Genomic DNA, 22,496 nt, shown 5'->3' on the forward strand with positions numbered 1-22,496 from the left:
GTTCCAATAGTCTCTATGCTACGATAAGTTAGGCCATAGAGCTCACTGCTCTTATTTGTTTGACTCTATTTCCCACCTGTATAGGACCACTGTGTGCTAACTCATGTGAAGGTCACTGACAACCTCTCCTGTGACTGCTGTACCTCCCATAAGTTCCTTTCATTTCTGGTCTGCTGGTTGCACTCACTCCTGCCTTATTGAGTTCATGTAGATTCATTTTATTGTCTATCCTTAATTCTTTCCAGAATCAGAATCTGATATATATATATATCAGAATATATATATATATGTATATATATATATATATATTCATATCTTCTTCACCCTTATCATTCTGCTTCAGTTTCTCTATAGATGGGCCTCTGTCAATCTTCCTTTAAATGCAGTGTCCCCATAATTATGCACAATTATTGACCATTGATAAGGGAAAGGGCTCTCACTTTCTCTTCTTAAACATGTGGTACTTGAGTGATTTTCTCATAGCCTTAAGAAATATCAAAGTTGTTGACCTGAAACCAAGGAGGCTTCACTCTTTCTACTTGACAAGGAAAATTATAGCCTTTGTTAATTTGCATTGGTTGATTAAAGATGTTATCCAGACTGATTCTTAGTGAGTCATTCATCTAATTTATCTTTTTCCTTCAGCAACAAATAAAGAAATCATCTCTTTTCCTCACCTTCAGCAGCAAGAGCCATACTCACCCCAGGCTAAGGTTACTGATCTTATCCCCTCTCTCTGATGAATGGCTTTGCAAAAATAACATAAAATATCTCATAATTATTCTAGAGTCTAGAATAGTATCTTCCGTGACTAATTTCTCAGATAAATTACTGTTCCTTCTATTTTTTTCCCCCAAAGCACTGTTTGTTTTAATGCAAAGTCCTAACTTCAGTAGTAGGAAGATTGATAGAGGTTCCTTTATCAATCCAGAGGCCTTCATAATGTTGGTTTGCTGTTACCAAACACACTGATAAGAAGCATTATGGATTTGGTAAACTAATGAAAATGTTAAGTCTCTCTTTGTAGAGCAACAGGTGAGCTTCAATCTCTGTTCAATTCAGAATCAAAAATTTAGGATTTTCAAATATAACTCCTCCAACTTCTATTTCTGAGGGTTTGAAATCAATGGATAAAATTGTAGACAGGCATGAAATTACAGTTTCCACTATCTGTTCAAATGTGCAATCAAATTATTTCATTTTTTCCCCAGTAACCTGGTTGACTCTTTAACTCCTGCTGCAGTGGCTTGAAATCCATAGTAGTAACCTGAAGGATCACACTTGTACACCTGAGGGCCTTATTCTTCATCTATACCAATTATAATCATACAACAACCATGGCAGCCTCATTCCCACATTCTATGTGTAGACTGGAAAGAGATAAGCAATTCTTTCATACAGTGTACCCACAGGAATCTCATATCCATACTTGCATTTCCAATTAGCAGCCTCAGAGCATGCCCTCTATACCTGGGATCTGCTGTAGGCTGTCATCCAGTAACCACTCAGCCAATGTTTTCAGTTACCTTGATTAAGTGAGTTCAATAATTTGTCAGGTGTTTTCTTCTGTGTGACAATTACTACATGGTTTTTTCCTCTGACAGCTACTGATGTAAGCCAACCTAACTGGTAACCTTAAAAGGATATTCCACTTGGTAAGATCAGCTCTCCAGAAAAAAAATTAAAATGACTACTCTGGTCAAAACCAACGAAGGAACTTCAGTACATGTTGGTTGGGCCCAGCTATGGGCCCAACCATTCTCTTCTATTTTTACATGATTCCAATTCTCATGAACTTGAAGATTAATTTTCATACACTGCAGAAGGTGACATCATAATAGATTCTGAAAAGGACACGCGCATTTTCTTGAAGTTGACACATCACAACTCTGACATGGGAAGGGAACAGCCCCGAGGTCTAGAGCCTGGTCCTTCCTCTGGCCTCCAGAGGGCGATGTTGCACAAAGGAGGCGTCTGTTTTTACTGAGCCGCCTCTTCATCCACTGAGTCCCTCCTCCTTGCCACTGGCTGATGCTTCCTCACTGGTGTCTGTAGTTAAGGGCCCTGTCACTAGAACAAGGGACCAGACAGCATCCAAACTGCTTAAAGGAAAACCTCTTTCTAACCGTTTCTGAAACTTGTCTAGGCAAGGGACTGTGCTCCCAACCTGTCCACTCAGTGCCTCAGGGCTCAGATACTGCACCTTCCCACCTGCGCAGATACCTGTAGTATCGCCACCACTCAGCCATGCTCCTGCTGCTCGTGCCAGTGCTGGCGATGATTTTCGCCCAGAGTGAGTACATGACCACTCCTTCTCCCTTCCCGTGACCATGTTTTGATTTGAATTGAGATAGACACGTCTTCAGAGCCAAGTCTGCGCTGCGTTTCCTTACTCAGCATTAATGTTGCAGGAGGAAGCAGAGCCCAGTCGGTGTCCCAGCCTGACCACCACGTCATGGTCTCTGAAGGAATCCCCCTGGAGCTTAGGTGCAGCTACTCATCTTCTTTCTCTCCCTATCTCTTCTGGTACTGCCAACGCCCCAACCAAGGCCTCCAGCTCCTCCTGAAGTACACGTCAGGGGCCACCCTGGTTAAAGGCATCAATGGTTTCCAGGCTGAACTGAGGAAGAATGAAACCTCCTTCCACCTGAGGAAGCCCTCAGCCCATTGGAGCGACTCAGCTGAGTACTTCTGTGCTCTGGGTGACACAGTGCCTGGGGCTGCAGGGGGAGCTGAGCACAAACCTGATATGACACAGGGGACTTTCTATGACACAGGGGCTCAAGCTGGGGAATTTTCAAGAGGTTTTTATTTTCTGTGCAGCCCAAGAGGGCAGGATGACTGAGCACTTGGGGGTGTTTGTCTCCTGAATACTTGCCTCCATGTCTGTCCTGCCACCTTTAGACTGGCTGTGTCCCAGATGAAGGTCTTGTAATAAATTTCTCCATGAGGGACCCCTTTCTTCCCTCACGACTGCATACCCCACACCAACAATGCTATAAGGACTCTGAAATCAAAAGGCAACTGCACTTTTACTTTAAAAACTCATTTCTAGCATCCACTATGATGGTTAGCATTGTTTCCAGTGTTGATCAATACATGGATACTTGTTTCTGTTAGTAGGCAAGATGTGTAGCCTAGATTCTCATTAGGACAAACTTTATGGCACCGATTCTCAATCAGTTCACTATAGACTTTTAATCTAGATTGGAAGCTTAACTTCTTGCACATACATAATATCCTACTGTGATACTGATATACTTCAAAGTAATTTAAACAAATATCTATATTTCTCATTTTGTAAATATTACAGAACCAATAATCAAATTGAACATAATTTTGATGAGATAGAAAATCTAAAAACCATTTAGTTGTAATCTGTTTTGAAACAGTTATTCCAATGATTTCCATAGCAAAAATTTGTGACAATTATCCCATAATTGTAATCAAATAAGAGATGTAATCAAATAAGAGATGAAAGTACTAAAAAACTCTTATTCCCTTTTAAGTAATTATTTTAATTCATGATATAATATAAAAGTACACACTTAACAAACATTTTTAGTCTTTCAAAGCACATTAACAATGTGCTTTAATAGGAAAACACATTAATAGGAAAACAGATCTTCACTACCAAAGTTCACAATATCAGACATTCTATCAGTTCTCATAGGGATATGAAAGTCCAGGGACCATTTTTATTTACTCTGAGACAGTTAAATGAAAAACCAACATGTATAAGAAATCTGTATATACACTTATGATTTCAAATTGCTTTTGTGTTTTGGTTCAAATGGTAGAATTAGAAAAAGAGTAACATTATGAAAAATTTACACATACAGAAGTTAAGATTTTTCTTACCTCAGCAGTTCATAACTTATGAAATTAGTGGCAAAAATTAGAATGATTTCATTACTTAAAAATACATACAATTGCTGGGCATGGTAGTACACATCTGTAATCCCAGTGGTTTGGGAGACTGAGGCAGGAAGATCACAAGTTCAAAGCCAGCCTTAGCAATTTAGTAAAGCCCTAAGTGTTGCCGCCTGCAGCAACGAGACCACGGGAAAAAATAGGAGGCAGACTGGGAATGAACAAATTCTTTATTTTTCTTTAGTGGTGCTTCCTTGCTTGCTTCCTTGCTTGCTTCTCTCCCCAAGTAGACGCCTTGGTGCCAACACCAGCTCCGCCTTCCAGGATGGGTAAGGCCTCTCTTTGCCTTGTGGGACAAGATACTGGTGGCATCTTCCCGGTCCAAGTGCAGGTCTTTCGGGCTGAAGTGCTGGTCTCCCGTAGAGTGGTGCCCCTCGGAGCCCAACGTTCCAGCGCGCTCCGTCAACCAACGCCTCACGCAGGAGGTTGCTGGGGCCAGGGCCCCAAGGGTGCTAGCATAAGGGCGGGGAGGAGGCGGCGTGCACCAGCAGGTGGGCGCGTCCTCCCGCCAGCGTGCAGCCTCCTCCCCAAACAGCTGCAAGCATGTCTCTACACCTAAGCAATTTGGCAAGATCTTGTCTCAAAAAAAAATATATAAATGGGCTGGGAATGTGGCTCAACTGTTAAGAGATCCTGGATTTACTCGATGGTACCAAAACAAATAAATAAATAAATAATATAAAATATGAACAATCACTTAAATCTATTTTTTAAAATGTGATTGCATTAGTCAGCTTTTTGGCTTTTTTTTTTTTTTTTTTTTTTTTTTTTTTTTTTGTCACTGTTACCAAAATATCTGCCATGCGAAACTTAGGGGAGGAAAGATTTATTATGTCTCATCATTTCAGAGGATTCAGCCCATGGTCAGCAGTCTCTATTGCTCTAGGCTTGAGGTGAGGGCAGAGCATCCTGGTAGAAGGGCATGGCAGAGGAATACCACTCAGCTCATTGAAGCCAGGGAGTGGAGGCAGGGGAGACTGGAGAGAAGATAAACCCTTCTAGGGTATGCCCCTGACCCAGCCCTGCAACTAGGTCCCACATACTGTGGTTTCCTTCACCTTCCCATAGTCCATTCAGCCATGATCCACTAAATCCTTTGATGAGGTTAGTGCCCTCATGACTCATTCATTTCCTGAAAGTTCCACCTCCGCTTGCATGAAACTTTGAGGGACATTCCAGGTTGCTGAATTCTAATTTCATTTAGTTGTATTTACTCTTTAAGAGGATTAAACAAAGGTTCAATGAGATTTCTTTGTGAAATCTTTCATACAAATGAATTGTCAATCACTTTTTACATGTTCTGATTCTTTTGGCAAAGAACACTGGGTCTCTAAGGCTGATCTTTCTTTCAGACTATTCTGGACCCGTTGAGGCACCTATTTCTCTCTGAGGGATTCTTTCCCTTTCTCCCTTCTCCTGCGAACATGTTTGATCACTGGGGCACTATAAGTGGAGGTGATGGGCTGGTGGGGGGAGGAAAGCCTAGATTTTCTGGTCTGTGGTCAGCAGTGGTACAGCCAGCAGAGGACTGATGTCAGCAGCTTTGCCAGTTGTGTGGTGAAAAACTGGAAGACAATGCCTTTGCTCCACAACCTCCTTGCATTCCTCTTTATTTAAGAACAGATGGTACTCAGTCTCTTTTTTTATTTCTTCTCAGTTATTTGCGGGGCAAGAGGAGATGTTCTCTTAAGAGAATCTTTCCTTTCTAGAGGTTCACTATATCTTCAGTACAAGTTCTCCATGAACTGTAGTTTCCTGCCCCTCATCCCTGGGGTTTCCTACTGCTTGAGCCCAGATTTATATCCAGTTCCCAAGTGGGTTACCACACTTGAGTCTGAAAGGTGGTCAGAGAAGCCCTTTGCTAAGAACAGGAGAGCAGGTACATTTTCAATCTACCATTTTTCTAGAATGTTCATGCAAGAATTCCTGTTTGCGGCCTATTTTATTTTTAACTTGTAGAACTAAAATTGTAAAGGGCCACTTTCTGTGTCAGAATCAATGACGATAGATGGAAAGTCACTTGATCTGGTAATGTTTCAAAATTTAATTAAAATACCTTTACAGAAGTTTCCATGAAATTTATTCTATCTATATTTTCCCTTATGCTATCAGAATATCTGGCTTAGAAAATTCATGGTCATCTTAAATTTTTAAGAGTTTGTCTTTATTTTATTTAAAAATATTAAATTTTATATTCATTTGAAATTTATTTTGTAACAGTTATTAAAGTAGGCATCCAAATTTATTGCTTAACATCTAAATGACATTAAACAATGAAATTTTAGCAAATATACCACTTTTTCTCATTTTTATTTTAATTAGATTTCTGTAAGTATTGCTATGTTTGGACTTTCTACTCTGTTGCATTGAGATGCATATGTGGAACTTGCTAATGACATTCATTTTCACTTAGTCTCCATTGCACTTTGTCATAATAAATGAGAAGGAGCTGTTTTGAGAATTTGAAGGCTTCCTAGTCTGAGGTTGTTTGCAGTACCGTTTTTGGTCTCTAGAGGGAGATGCTGAGCAACTTGAACTTCAGTAGAAAACCAGAAAGCAAACCAGGGTCTCTGAGGAGCGTTTTGCTGCACAGTTGTTAAACTTTCACGTAGAGCTGTTAGAGGGCCTGTGTGGCTGAATTGTTTCCAGAACAGAACCTGCTGTGTCTCTGCATTTCGAACATGATGCCCATCTTCATCTCAATGCTCATGATGATATGCACATTGGGTGAGTAAAAAGGTGATTTTCATTCTGTTGGTGAGCTATGATGTAGAATCCGTTTAATGAATTGTTCTCCGCAGTCTGATTAGTTTTTTCCTGATCCATAATTGGCATTTCAGGAGGAACCAGAGCCCAGACAGTAACTCAGTCTGAGAACCACATCTCTGTCTTTGAAGGGGTCCTCGTGCAGGTGAAGTGCAACTACTCCTATACCGGGAGCCCTGTGCTCTTCTGGTATGTCCAGTACCCTGGACAAGGCCTCCAGGTCCTCCTGAAACACACCTCAAGAGACAGTGCCAAAGGTTTCACAGCTGCCCTGGACAGAGGGGAGAAGTCCTTCCACCTGCAGAAACCCTCAGTTCAGGTGGACGACTCAGCTACATACTATTGTGCTCTGAGTGGCACAGTGACTGCCCTTGCAAGGGAGGCTGAGCACAAACCCTTCAGAGTGACAGAGTACTTCCTGTCAGCTTTGTCTGTGGTCCCCGGGAAGAATTCTTCCTCCAGAGCTTGGCATTGAGTATGCCTTTTAGATACAATATTTCAATATGAATCAGCTTCCGATGGACCTCAATGATTTGTCAAAAAAAAAAAAAATTCTCATTACCTACTCTGTTTAAATTCTTTTAAAAAAATGTATTTATTCTTTCTAGAAGCACCCACCAAAGAAACTTTTGAAGTAAAAATGACAGCATAGCAAATAAAAACCAGAAGACTGTCCGGGTTTAAGTGGTACAGTCTCATCTCTTTAATTCCCCTGCCTTCCCAACCACCCCCACACTCATTACTTCCCCAATGCAATTAGCTCTGTGCTGGTTCATGGCTTCTGATTGCTAATCTCTCTGCATCTAATGCCTTTCCTCTCTATGTTTCACAGATTCCTACTACTTTAGCCAAAGTCCAGCCAAGGAGTAAAATGCAACACAGTAATTTGAACAAGAAAAATTTAATGTGAAAATTACTAAATAAAAATTTGAGGTTAAAAAAAATATGAGGTTAGTTACTAATGGGGAAAGAACTCTTATGAACATATGAATCACACATATAAAGAGAAGCTCTCAACTCTAGGACCAAGGTAGACTCCCAAGGAAGGAGCACATTGGTATAGGCACACTCTGGATCCCTCCTACCAGGACTAGGATTCAGGTCTCATTGGGAATGCAAAGCTGCAGCCTGCTGGATGATGGAGAAGTTCGCAAAGGTGCCAAAGAAAAATGGTTGCTAAGCAGGAAAACACGTACCAGGATCCAATACAATTTACAAAATGCTGGCAAAGATGTGCTGCTGTACTTGCTTGGGTGCTTGTGAAGACTTGCCAAGAAACCAACTGGGGGATTGTCACACACCTGCTGGAGGGACACATCCCTGGGAGTCCCAGACTGACCAAGCACTATGAAGAGGACAAGAGAATAGGAAACACAGCACCAGAAAGAGAAGTCTCTTCCTCCTGCAGTGTCCTTTCCAGCTACAGTTACTGACAAAGCTTCTTATCATGCCAGCTGGCAAAGGAGAAACAATTACAGGGCCCTCATCCCACATCATAAATAGGGAATGAGGGGTGAATTTGAAGCTAGGAGAAAACAAATTGGTAACTGGCCAACCCCATCCCTCTGACTGATCTTTCATATGCATCTCTCTATGCACATCTGTTCATCCAAACAATGTGATTGTTGAATTATTCCACTTAACAAGCTAAACAGGTCCTTTGAACAAGTGTAAAAGATCTCATCTCTTCTCCAAAACGAGGAAATCCATGGTCCCAACATTCACTGTGTGAATATTTGGCTCTGAAGTCACTTCTAAAATTCAGAGGGAGTTCCACTGAATATGCTGCTATATACAGACTAAATGGTAAAGTTAGTCACCAGTTATCTGCATAAAAAATAACTATGCTGGGGGAAGAAGAGAGGAAGAGGAGGAGAGGAGGAGGAGGAAGATGGAGGAGAAGAGAAGAAATGTACAAAGAAACATATAAATCAATGAGCAAAGGGCAAATAGAAAATATATTACTATACTACTATATTCCTTGACTGAAGATTTGGTTGAGTCTGCAGTTGAAATAGACTACCTCATTCTTTTGTTTTCTATTTTTCATTCCTCTGTCTTTGGTCATAATCACTGGACTGGGATTATTTATCTGATGGAGTCACTAAAATCTTCCTATTCAAAGGTCTGAGTTTTCAATGATCTGAGCTTTTTATTTGTTATGGGGAAAATCTTTGGGACCTAGAGCTAGGCAACAAGTGACACCAAAACTACAACCTATGAAAGAAAAAGAGATAAACTGAACCATCAAAATTAAAACCTTTAAAGCATAAGAGCCTGTTAAGAGGATGAAAGGTAACTTACTGACAAAGAGAACATTCTATAAATCATATATGACAGAGGCCTTGTAGCTGGAACAAATAAAGAACTCCTAAATTTCAATGTAAAAAAAAAACCCTCAAATGATCCATTAGAGTATTTGAACAATGTCAATTCCTGGTTTTCATATTGTACTATGGTTCTGTAAGATGTCACCCTTGGAGGAAGATACTTCATAAATATTTTAGGAACTTCCTGTGGGTCCATAACAATTCTAAAACAAACATTTTAAAATTGCACATTATTATCATCACCTGTCTCCTCAGGAAGGCCATTAAGAATTGGGAGGGTGTCAGACCCATGTTAGTGGATGTGAATTTTCCAAAAACTTAAAATTCACATGAATGCTCAAAATATTACCCACAATAACCAGTCACTTGTTTGCCCAATTGTTAGTTCAAATCTTTCATTTTCAAGAAAATGTCTAGCAACTACCAAAATATGCTGGGCTATACCCTGCTTTCAAGTAAAAAATAGAGTTTGTGGAAAGGCAGCTCATTGCTCCCACTGCAAACCATGCTCCAGTGCTCTTCCTGAGACTCTGTCATGCCTAAGACCTCAGAGGTCCTGCGTGTACCATCTGCTTCATCACATGGACTAGTAAAAAGATGCACACTAAACAGAAAAGATGCATTTTTTTTTCATTTCTTTGTCAAGGACATTTTTAAGCAAAACATATTTTTTTCTTTTGCAAATACATGGTGGTTCTCTTTCTGTGGTAATGCATACACACAAGGCCTATTGGCATATTTTAAGGTCATTGATTTTACCTAAGATGACAGCAGTCGATTTTGCACCATCAGTACAAATGTCAACACAGTGAAACCCCTGACTATATCTTAGTGTTATGATGAAAATAGTTTTTGTCGTGCAGATTATCTGATACATATATACTCTCAGATATTTCAATGGTCTTGAGACACACAGTTTGACAAGTGCTATTCTAGCATTTTCTGTTTCACTGAGAAATAACTTGATTCCCCTGTAGGTAATTTTCTTTTTATTTAACTGTGAGCTTATAGGACTTTACCATTTATTTAGGGTGAATAACAATTGAGAGGCACACTGAAAATTCTGACAAATGTACCCTATGATTGGAGGTAAGGAACTACCCAGCATAGCTGTGTCCTGCTGACATTAAAAAGTTCTACATACAATGGTTATCATTCTTGAAGTTTTTAGATAAGAAGGAAAAGATGTTACATCTTCAGAATACATATTTTTAAAAAATTATATGAAAGGTATTATTTGTATTTTCTTTGGTTTGAAAGTTTTTTCTTTTTCTAGTTAGTGTTGTATTAAATTTAAAAATTATTTTTCAGGTGCTGCAAACTTTAAAACTTACATCTCATAAATATTTGATCAACATAGTTGCTATTGTCTAAAAATATACATTTCATCTTTGCTTTAGATTTCTTTAAAATTTTTTTCCATTCTATTTTTCTTTCTTAGACATTTAAATGTTGTTGGTATTATGAATAGAATCTTTCTTTTCTGTTATATTGTTACAAGGTTATTGTTGAACAACCACTTAATTAATAAATATGAGCAATCATATCCTTCTTCTTAACTTTTTATTTCCTTTACTGGGGATGAACCCAGGACCTTACTTCATGCATGCTAAGAAGGCATTCTACCCCTGAGATACATGCCTAGCCCTTCCCTGAACTTTAAAATGAATGTCATTTGTTCTTGATTATTTGGCATAACATTTATTGATGGTTTTCAATAGTTATGCCTTATTTTGTAACAAGACTTTATACTTAATTTTTAATTACTTGAAACTATGTTGGGAAAAAATATTTTGAGTTTGGTTATTTTTTGTTATCTTGCAAAGCATGTGAATTTTTTTAAATTGATGTATTATATCAATGTTTTAGTCAGCTTTTTTGCTGCTGTGGCTAAAAGACCTGACCAGAACAATTGTAGAGGAGGAAAAGTTTATTTTGGGACTCATGGTTCCAGAGGTCTCAATTCGTAGATAGCAGGCTGCATTCCTCTGGATTCAAGGTGAGGAAAAACATCATGGTGGAAGAGTGTGGCAGAGGGAAGCAGCTCACATGATGATCAGAGCAGATAGAGAGAGATCTCCACTTACCAGATACAAATATATACCCCAAAGCCAAGCCCCCAGTCACCTACCTCTTCCAGCCACACTGCACCTGCCTTTAGTTACCACTCAATTAATCCCATCAAGTGATTAATTCACTGATTTGATTAAGGATCTCCTAACCGAATCATTTCTTCTGAACCTTCTTACACTGTCTCACACTTAAGCTTTTGGGGGACACCTCCCATCTGAACTATAACAATCAATGAATATTTTATATTGAAAATATTCCTGAAATAAACTATATGTACTAATTACCTTTTATTCTTTCTTTACTTATTTCATTTGTGAATGGGAATGTATTCTCAATGAAATTGTCCCCTTTCATCCTGGTGGGCTGACCTCACAGTTCTCCTTTCCAGAATCTGGATCCTTTTTGTATGTATAGCCAAATACATAAAAAATATTAAGAGAACTAGATTCCTGCCCTCTTTGTAGTTGATATTGGACAAGTCTTGGGAATTCTTAGAGTCAGAGGACATCTTTTAATTGTCATTCTATACTTTCTGGAAAAGTTTTTCAAATTTTTAACTATCTAGCAGACAGGCGGCAGATTAAAATTTCAACTTTTAAGAACATCAGTTCCTTGCTCAAAAGGCTCCCATTTTTCTTAGCTTCCTGCTACCAAATATGGATTGTGTTGGCTGTGAGCTGACCCAGACCTTCTTGCAGGCTCCTCCTCTGGCGCGCTCCAATCCACACACGCCCCAGCCAACACCCTCTGCCCTGTTCTTTTCTTCTTCTCCTTCACTGTGCTGGGGATTGAACCCAGGATCTCAATTCACACTAGGCAATTACTCTACTGCTGAGCTACATCCCCAGCCCAGTTTTCCTTCTTTTCTTTTTCTTTCTTCTTTTTCTTCTTCCTAATCACTCACTCATCTTCCACAAGGAGCATCTTAAATTCAATACTGAAACATTTACAAAATTTTCTAGAAGATGTTTGCCACTCTTTTTGACTACGTCAGCATCAGGATCCATTTTCTCGAAGGAGTAGCACCTTGTGAGACATCACTGTCAGGCCCTGTTCTAAATGGCACTTTATTATCTCATCATTAACTTCCTACAACTCTGAAAATGTAGCACTGTATTGTTATTAACCTTTATCCATATTTTACAGTCATGAAAAAAATAGGCCCAGAGGACGTGAACAGCTACTGAACTTGACCTCCATGGCAGGACCACACATCTTCTTCTCTGCCTGTGCCCTCCTGCCTCCTGCCATAGAAACAAAGTGCCAGCTACTCATTGCTATGCACTGAATTATGTTTCCACAAAATTCATATGTTGAAGCACCAATGCTGACCACCTCAGAATGTGACTGTACTGGAGATAGGCCCTTTAAAGAAGTGAATATCATCAATGTTTATAGCAGCACAATTCCCACTAGCTAAGCTAAGGAGCCAAACTAGATGCCTTTAACAGATGAACGGATAAAGAAAATAAGGTATATATACATAATGGAGTATTACCTAGATATAATAAAGAAAGATGTTATGTAATTTGCAGTTAAATTGATGGACCTGGAGACTATTATGCCAAGTGAAATAAGCAATTCCCAAAAAAACAAAGATGGAATGTTCTCTTTGATATGTGGAAGCTAACCCACAATAAGGGTGGGGAGAATAGAAGTTCAGTGGAGTAGACAAAGGAATGAAGAGAAGGGAGGGGCAATAGGAAAAGGAAAGGCAGTGGAGTGGATCTGACGTAACTTCCCTATGTACAAATGTGAATATACCACCATGAATCTCATCATCATGTACTTCCCCAAGAAATTGTTTTAAAAAATAACTATGGGTAAATGGCAGAAAGATCAATAGAGGGAAGGGAACAGGTGTGGGGAGAGGGAAAGGGAAGGAAGGTACTGGGGTCTGAATCAGCAAGATAGAGTCTTGTGTAATTATGTCAAAATGGACTCTGCTCTTATGCATAACTAAAAAGAACCAATAAAATAAAATAAAGAGGTGATTCTGTTACAACAGGGTCCTTAGGGTGGCTCTCATCCAAGATGATCTGTGTCCATGTAAGAAGAGGAGATTAGGGCACAGAGAGCACAGGCAGAAGGTGATTCACGTGTGGACACAGTGAGAAGGTGGCCATCTGCAAGCTGAGGAGAGGGTCCTCAGGAGAAACCAGAGCTTCTGACACCTGGACTTTTGACTTAAATCCTCCAGAATTGTGAGAAAATAAATTCTGTTGTTTAGGCCACCCAGTCTCTGGCACTTCGTAAGGTAGCCCTACCAAGCTAGTAGGAAAGGACCTACGTGCAGCCTATGGTACAGTTAGATGTGGGCACACAACTGAGCCTCAGCAGTCAGGTGCATTGTTCCCAATGTTGACTCAGAAGTTACTTATGAAGAAAAGGAAATTTTTTGAGAAGGGAGGTAATTACAACAACACAGAGAAGACAGGGCAGCAGAGACAGTGGAATTACAGCTGCAGATGTTGTCCTGCCTGAGCAGCCTTGCAGGCACTCCCTGCAGAGTCTGGGACTCAGAAGAGGAACCTGTGGATGCGCAGAGGAGGACTTCTCCAGACTGACTTTCTGTGCTGCCCTGACTTGGAGATTTGAGTCCAGTTTCCTGACCCTACTAGGGATTCTGAAGCAAACATGGTATTCACTAATTTGTTTCTTTTCTATTCAGTTCAGTCAGAGTCCATTTTTGCTGCTAGTCAATAAAAACTCTTACTTACAAATAATCTCATTCCAGCAAGGAGGAAGCTTGCAGATACATTTTCAGATGTTGTCATATTGTAGGCAACTTAACGGTGCTTCTCAAAGGTATACATTACTTTCTGGGCTCCAGTATTTTTCCTTCATTGAGTTCTTACCTGAATTAAACTGTATCTGCTTTTATTCAAAGTTGGAACCGGAATTCAACGCAGGCAGAAAATGGACTAGCTTTCCAATTCCTTCTGTGTCAGCTCTGCCACTTTACCAACCACAGCACATTCCATCAGCAGGATGATGTTGCCACCACCAGATGGCAGTGCCTCCCACTGCTCAGATCTGGTTTCAATTTGTGTGTGTGTGTGTGTGTGTGTGTGTGTGTGTGTGTGTGTGTGTGTTTGCTTGCACGTGTGTTCAAAGCAAGGGATTTAGCTTGCGGCTGACTGGTTGGGTTAAAAAAAAAAAATGAAACTCTGGGAGGGGGAGGAGTTGAAAGACTAGACAAATTTTCAGTAATGGAAACTAACTCTTCTGACTGAGGGACCTGGCTCCTTTTCAGGTCCCAAGAGCTGTGCCTCCCGTGATCCCAATAAGGAAGAAGGATGCAGAAACTCCTGTGTTTGGTGACTCTGGGTCTTCAGCTGGCTAGTGAGTTGGGGGCTAGTGGAGATGGGAACAGGGAGAGCAGAATTCAGAGTGCAGATGCCAGAAAGGTGAGGTATCCCTGTGGTTTTTAGAAATGGTATTTGAAAATTCAGTTAGTGACTTCTGGTCTCTGGTCTTGTTTCTGCTTAGGGGTGAACAGCCAACAAGGAGAAGCAAGTCCTCAGGTTCTGAGCATCCGGGAGGGAAACAATGCCACCATGAACTGCAGTTACAGAACTGGTATAACCAACCTGCAGTGGTATAGACAGGATTCAGGTAAAGGTCCTGCTCTGGTGATTTTAATACGTTCAAATGAGAGAGAAAAACGCAATGGAAGACTAACAGTCACCCTGGACACCTCCACCCAAAGAAGCATCCTGTCCATCACCGCTTCCCTGGCTGCAGATGCTGCTACTTACTTCTGTGCTACAGAAGCACAGTGATCAGCAGGCACCTTCATCCCTGATGCAAACCCTGCCAGGGCTGCTTTCCAGAAGCCCTGACCATGGGTGGACTTTGTGGTTACACATTCTCCAGGAAGGAGTCTACATGTGGTGGGCAGGGAGCCCATTCAAATTTGTGACTTTTTTGGAAGTATCTTGGAATAGGGCCAAGGTCAAGAAATATGGAATGGCAACTGCAATGCCAGGCTCAGTTCTGCCCATCCTGGCTCCATGTCCTCAGGCTCATCCTTAGTGTAGCAGTCTTCTGTCCTCACTCAAGGTGAAGGATTTGGATCACTGAGTCCAAACGATCCTTCAAGTTCTAACTTTACCTGGAAAAAAGTAAATTCTCAAACCACAGGTCCTGAAATGCTGTGTTGGGAAAGCTGGCTTCTAGGATCAAGTACTTCTATTTATTCTCACTTCTACTAAAATCAATAAATCCTGACTATAGTTTCCTTGACACAGCTTTGACACTATTGAAAGTGTGTGGAGAGGGTCAGGACATTTGTATTTATGTGCATGCTTGGTAAAAAATATGTAGAGGGCAGGGGAAACGTGGGATAGGGCTGTGGTCCCCAAAAGCTTCATCTTGGCCTGTCATCATCACCTGTGACAGAGTCACCCAGAGCACCACTGAAGATCTGGATTATTGGACTCAGTGCTGGCTCAGTCAGGCTCTGATGAGTGATGAGTTTGTATTTTTAATGAACATCATTAGCCTTATTTTGAGATTGGCAGAGTTTCTCATTACAGAAAACCCAAGGGGGCGTTTACTTATTAACAGAGAGGAAGTTACTTTTCTCTCACATAAAGCAGCCCTATAAGAAGCAGGGCTGGCACGATAGGGGGCTTTGTTATGTTGTGAGGGATCCAGGGTCTTTCCAGCTCAAAATTTCTTGTCTTTCAGGTATCACTGTTGTGTTTACACTCCCAAGAAACTGCTAGAGATCCTCCCACGTTTTGCCCCTTTTAGGCAAAGAGAAGAAGTAGGAGAAGTGTACCTGCTGAGGGAGGCAGTAGTTTCCTGAAGAAGCTCCACCCAGCAGCCTCTACTGAAGTTTCCCTTACCAGTCGCCACCCCTCCTACCTGGGAGGGATTCCAGGACATTTTTGTTTTTAAATTTGTATGCCACCCACATCAAAATTGGGTTGTTTGGAAGAAATAGGAAAAAATGACGTTAAATAGGCAATTCACAGTTCCTGCCAGTTGGGATTCACTTTATTTTTCTGGATCATAGTTATTCATTTTTATTTACTCTATTTGATCTTCCTCTGAGTTCTGTTGAATTTATCCTCTAAAATTCTTCCAAAAGATATCACAACCTCTGCAACCCAAATTGCCCCCATTCCTAATTAAAAACCTACCCTAATGTCCCAGTGCACTTGACACACAAATCATTCCTGTGAAGATCTTTGCATTACAGTAAGAGTGACCTTGTCAGAGTGACAGTTCACCCATGCCAATCACCTGGGTCCTGATTTGCTCTTAAGATGGAGGAAAACTTCCCAATGTGACCTACTAAATCTTGCACGATTTAGGTACTTGTTACCTCTCCAGCATCATCCATCAAATGCTACCAGTCAATGCAGACAGGCACTTGCTCCTCCTGTATAACCCCCTCATAGCAATTCGATTGTCTCTTTCTCTTCTTTCAGAAACATCATTTCTCTGAAAAGAATGAAACTATTAATTGCCTACTCGTTCTCATAATCCAATCAAGAGTAAGTAATGAAGAAGCTTGGCAAGCTGTCTGAGAATCATCTAAACATGACTTAACAAATGTGCAATTTCCCCCAACTTTTTTGAGTATTTGATTAACAATGATCTTTACTACTGTCCTGTGAATTCCTTAATGGGCATAGCTGCTTTCCAGTAAAACTCTATTTACAAAAATAGAGGGCACCCTGTTTTATTTTTTTAAACCTCTGGGGCATAGATTGCTGCCCCCTGATACATTCCCAGGATTTGTCCATATGCTTCCAAAGATCCATGGACTGAAGTCTGAGAAACTCGGCCCTATTTTTGTGTTTTTTCTCTCCCAGAACATTATCATAACTCTTGAAGGAGGCTCAAAATGAAAGAAGTACATCACCTAAGTTACTGGATAGAAAGGAGGAACTGGAGTTGATGACTCTTGTGGCTAAGGTGCTTTGGTGCTGATAATTCATGAGTTTTATTGGGACGAAGCTATGCCCATTGACCTACACATCCACCACTGCTGTTTGTGCTAAAACAGCAGAGTTGAACAGAATTCATATGACTTCAAAGTCTAAATAAAATATTTATTATTTGCCTGATTAGCAAAAAAAGTTGACAAATCTGGGGTGTTTGGGATTTGGAGTTTCTGTTGGGTGACAAAAATATTTATTTTTGTAATATTTAATTTCTTTTATTAACATATATTAGTTACATAGTAATGGGGTTGGGTTTTATCATTCCTTATACAATACACTGTGCACTAATCAAACTCTGTCATCCTTTAACGACACTTTCCACCCTTTTCCCAATCTCTGGTAATCACTACCCTGATTTCAGTTCAACTTATTAAACTTCCACACGTGAGATAAAATATGCAGTACTTGTTTTTCTGTTGTCTGACTCATTTTACATAAAATAATGCCCCCCAGTTCCATACATTCTGGCAAATGACAGGATTTCATTCTCATTTATGACTAAATAATATACCTTTGTGTATATTATATGTACCATATTTTATGTATCCATTTGTCTTTTGAGGGGAACCTGGGCTGATTCCATCCACATCTTAACTATTGTGAATAGAGCTGCATAAACATGGTGTGCGGGTATATCTTTGATATGCTCACTTTATTTTCTTTGGATTTATACCCAGGAATGGGATAGCTGCATCATGTAATAATTCTCCTTTTTGTTTTTTGAGGAACCTCTGTATGATTTCCACATAATGGCCATACTAATTTATTTCACATTTCCACCATCAGTGTATATGTGTTCTTTTTTCTCTGCGTCCTTGCCAGAATCATTATTTTTGTTTGTTTGTTTGTTTTTATAATAGTCATTTAAATTGGGGTGAGATAGCATCCCACTATAGTTTTGATTGACATTTCACTCAAGGCTAAAGATATTGAGCATTTTTTTTCATATATTTATTGACCATTTTAATTCCTTTCTTAAGGAAGTTTTTCTTCAGATCCTTTGCCCATTTTGAAATTGGATTACTTGGTTTTTGCTATTAAGTTTTAAAATTTTCTTATATATTCTGGATATTAACCCTCTGTCAGATGAATGGTTGCCAAATATTCTCTCACATTCTGTAGGTTGTCTCTTCATTTTATTATTTCCTTTACTGTGCAGAAACCTTTTAGCTTGACAAAATTCCCTTTATCAATTATTGCATAAAAACCTATTTCTAATCATCTGAATGACTCAGTTATAACAGCACACCCCTTGGTTTTGATGCTTTTTTGCATAATTTTCACCAAATTAAGCTTACTGGATAATAGAACTTCGCAAACCAAGACATCATGGTTGTTTAAGTGGATAAAAGTTTTCAGGATAATTTGGTTATTATTTTGATTATGGCCTACACACAGGCTGAACTCCAAATCTGCTTTAACATGTGCGGAGGCGTCCAGAATTCCATCCAGTGCTTGACAAAGATCCTCTGGAGGATGATTGCAAAGGCTCATCCTAAAAGGAATTGCTGGATGTTTTGCTCCAGAGCATGGTGTTTTTTCTGCTGTGTTTTTCTGATAATATATTACTCATTTCAGTCTGAATGAATTGCTTAAGGGGACAAGGGGAATACAACAAAAATTCCAGAAAATATTACCTACAATCTGAAAAACAATGGGTCTTTACCACTAACAAAATTAAAAATAATTTTGCAACCGTACAATGAGTCCCTGAAAGCCTCTGGAGAAAATAGTTGTAGATCTGCCTTTGTCTCCAACAGGCTGGTTAAATTTTAACGATGGTTTTGTTTATGTGTGGTGGTGAGGTAAGAGAATAAGGTTTCACAATATTCCTTCCTTCCTACAAAGAATATGTCACCCCTATAATAAACGTTGGTACACAATTACAATTGGGACTGCTGCCCTACTGTAACCCTTAACTCAGCAATTTAGATATTAACCAGATGGACCTAGTAGAGATGGTCACATGAGAGTACTTGTCTATTGTTTTAACCGCGAGAATAATAACCGCGAGAATAATAAGAATAGTCTTAGGTCACATAGAGTTTAGATATTAAGGAAGTAAATATTGTATTAGTTCATTGACGTAGTTAGATATTCTTAAAACAATTGTGATTAGGTAAGGATAATCTGTAAGGTTACTGTTTTCTCATAATTTTATGTTCCTTGTTAAAAACAATTTCTGCCTATGCTTTGGAAACTTCTTTAATATTAACCACAAGACTGCCATTATAGCTTGAAAAAAATGTATATAAACCCAGCCTTCCCCAGAATAAAGTGGGATTGATTGCACAAGAACTAGAGTCTGTGTCTTTCATTCTCCATCCATTGCCAACGCTGTCTCCCCACGCCCCGTTTACCGGTGTGGATCCCAGGGACTCCTGCTAGGGTTGGACCTTGGCAAACGTGGTCACTACTATCTTCCCATTATTTTGTTCACATTCATTGCTAGCGTATATCACATGCAGTTCAGTAAACAAAAGTAGCAATAAATGAACAATGTATTCTTTTCAGAGATGAATCTCTCTACTTTCTGCTCAATTGCTCAATTTGATTGTGAACCTAAAACTGGCCTAAAAAGCACAATCCGTAGAAAAAGAAGACTGAGTATATGCCTATTTCTAGTGTTAAAAATATTGATTTATAAGGACAAGAATGCAAAATTTTTATGAACCTGCTGTTAGCATAAATATGTTATCTCTGTGAGCTTATACTTAGAGGAGTAAAATACAAGTTTTGCCATTTTAAGACTACAAAGACTTTATTCACTGTGGTGAGAGGCACAAATGCCAATGGACTCTACTGATATTTTTGGTAGTATTTTTATTGGCTTTGATAATGTTCTGGTTGCAAATAGTATATTTTGGGGTTTACAATATGCCAATTTCTACCAATGTATGTGGTTTAAAGAAGAGGATTTATAGGAACACACAGGTTGTGTTAAAACAGAAATTCCTGTAGCAGAGCACTAAGTAGAATTTTTTAAATTACTTTTGGATCCACATACATATATATTTTTTCTTTCCTGCTATTATTTGACAAGATATACATTTGACAAATTTGAGGACTCAGGAATCGTGATTTGAAATAGTTCACTAATAATAAAATATTTCTCATGAAAGTTTTGCTAGATACCAAGACTTGTGATAAAGACTGAGACCAAGTTTCACCTTCCTGTTAGAAAGTAAAAACTCTGTGGTTACTTTTTAACCTGGTTCTTTCTGTACAAAAGGAGGCACATGTAAGACTAAAGTGTGCATGACCATGTTATGCCAGGTATTCACTAAAATTCATAATAAATTGTAAGTTCTGCATTTCCACCCAAGAAGAATGGGTCAAACATGATTCAATGTCTGCTGTTATTTTCAATCCAACAAGTTATAATGAGACACAGAAGGAGCTCACGACCATTTAGGATCTTCCACTATACAGGAAGCATGTGACAGGACCCAGGCAAGCCTGCCACATATCTGCTAACTGCATTTCCTGTTGGAGCAGATGCAGGACACAGCTTGGTAACGTTACTTATACCTCTTGAGCACAAGGTACAGAGTTAAGATCTGGATTTGAGAAGGAACATAGAACATTTCTCTCAGGGGAAGAGCTACCACTATGTGGGCCACCATCCTGCTGGGAGCAGCCATCACCTCCATCTGTCTTGGTAAGGATGCGCACAAGCACAAGGCTCAGGTTCTTCTCAACCCTGAAGGTTATGCAGAGAGAAGATCACTGCTTCTTGTTGAGGTTAAAAGAGATGGATAAAGGGCAATGGGATCAGAGTGCTGGATCCTTAGTCACTTCATCCTTTTTACTCCCATAATTCCAGATAAAGGATTAGTCTATTTCTTCCTCTCTCCTGCAGGAACGAGCATGGCCCAGAAGGTAATTCAAGCTCAGACTGCAATTTCTGTGGTGGAGAAGGAGGCTGTGACCTTGGACTGTGTGTATGAAACCAGTGACGATATTTATTACTTATTCTGGTACAAACAACTACCAAGTGGGAAACCAACTTTCCTTATTCGTCAGGACTCTTACAATGAGCAAAATGCAACAGAGGGTCGGTATTCCCTGAACTTCCAGAAGGTGTCACGTTCCATCCAGCTCACCATCACAGCCTCACAGCTTATGGATGCAGCAGTGTATTTCTGTGCTCTGAGAGAGGCCACAGTGAGAGGGGTGCCTGTGGGAGTCCCACAAAAACCTCAAGAAGAGCTAGGGCCTCTGGGGGGAGACTCCACCCCAGATAGAGAGGAGTAGGGGCTGTGTCAGCGCAGGTGGGGGTTTGGGAGTGTGATTCATGTAGAATATCCAGAGATTCACTTGTTAGAAGGATGCATAACTCCTATTCTTTGCAATAGATTGAGATAGAAGCCCGGCACTGTGGCACATGTCTGAAATCCCAGTGGATCAGGAGGCTGAGGCAGGAGGATCATGAGTTCAAAACCAGCCTCAGCAAAAGTGAGGTGCTAAGCAATCAGTGAGACTGTCTCTAAATAAAATACAAAATAGGGCTGGGGATGTGGCTCAGTGGTCAAGTGCTCCTGAGTTCAATCCCTGGTACCAAAAAACAAACAAACAAAAAACCAATATAGAGATAGAACATGTAGCACATATTTTTATAGCACATGCAGAAATTATTTTCAAAATGAAATTTAATAAAACTTTTTAATCTTGTGTTGGTTTCTTGAGGTGGGAAAAATATGAAATTATATTCAGACCTAATGTACGATACTATTGAACAGTTATTAAAACTTCAGAATCACTCATAAATTTATGTATTCATTGTTCTGTAGAATGCTTTAATCCATCTTTAATATAATTGCCTTGAATCTTCTCAAAAATAGAACTACTACTCCATGAGGTAGAATAAATTGTTTAATTTAGGCCCATTTCCATAATCATCCCTTGTGCAAGCAGAAAATATGTGAAATATTCCTCAAATCACCTCTCTTTCTTAGACACGATTATGATTTTTAAAAAGCATCTAAAACTACTGCTGCCGACAGAGGGAAATGTTAAAGGTGGGAATTTGTCCTGACCTATGGATTCTCTTGTCTTCACCCTTCCTCTTTAAGTTATGGCCAGTTTGATGATGAGAAGAGGTCAAGGCCAGAATCACAGTTGTCATGGCAACCGACACTAGATGGTCTTTCCAAAGTCAACTTCCTATCTAGACATATTTTTTTCCTCAGATATTTTGGCACATGTTCAGGGACAAGAGTTTTATTTCTTTTGCTCCATAAAAGTTTTTACAAATCTCTGAGTCACTTGTCAACAAGTAAAAATCAGAAACCATATTGAAAATGGATTTCTAGCTTATGGACAAAAATGGGAAGATTTAGAATACTAGACCCTCTAGGATAGAGGTAAAAAATTCTGGGTGGCTGGGGATATAGCTCAGTTGGTAGAGTGCCTGCCTCGCAAACACAAG

At 39.7% G+C, this 22,496-nt stretch overlaps 1 pseudogene and 2 gene segments (V, D, J or C); 2 read left to right on the forward strand and 1 right to left on the reverse strand.

Annotated features, from left to right (window-relative positions):
• Positions 1–981: 981 nt before the first annotated feature.
• Positions 982–2,249, reverse strand: LOC124976539 (proteasome subunit alpha type-6-like; annotated as a pseudogene).
• Positions 2,250–14,357: 12,108 nt separating this feature from the next.
• Positions 14,358–14,887, forward strand: LOC124976540 (T cell receptor alpha variable 17-like). The segment is given in 2 exon segments: positions 14,358–14,447; positions 14,595–14,887. Coding segments are annotated over 2 exon segments (339 nt in total).
• Positions 14,888–20,584: 5,697 nt separating this feature from the next.
• On the forward strand, positions 20,585–21,322 carry LOC124976542 (T cell receptor alpha variable 19-like). The segment is given in 2 exon segments: positions 20,585–20,726; positions 20,928–21,322. Coding segments are annotated over 2 exon segments (444 nt in total).
• The last annotated feature ends 1,174 nt before the right edge of the window (positions 21,323–22,496 follow it).

This window comes from Sciurus carolinensis, chromosome 2 (assembly GCF_902686445.1).
Source record: "Sciurus carolinensis chromosome 2, mSciCar1.2, whole genome shotgun sequence".
Taxonomy (NCBI): domain Eukaryota; kingdom Metazoa; phylum Chordata; class Mammalia; order Rodentia; family Sciuridae; genus Sciurus; species Sciurus carolinensis.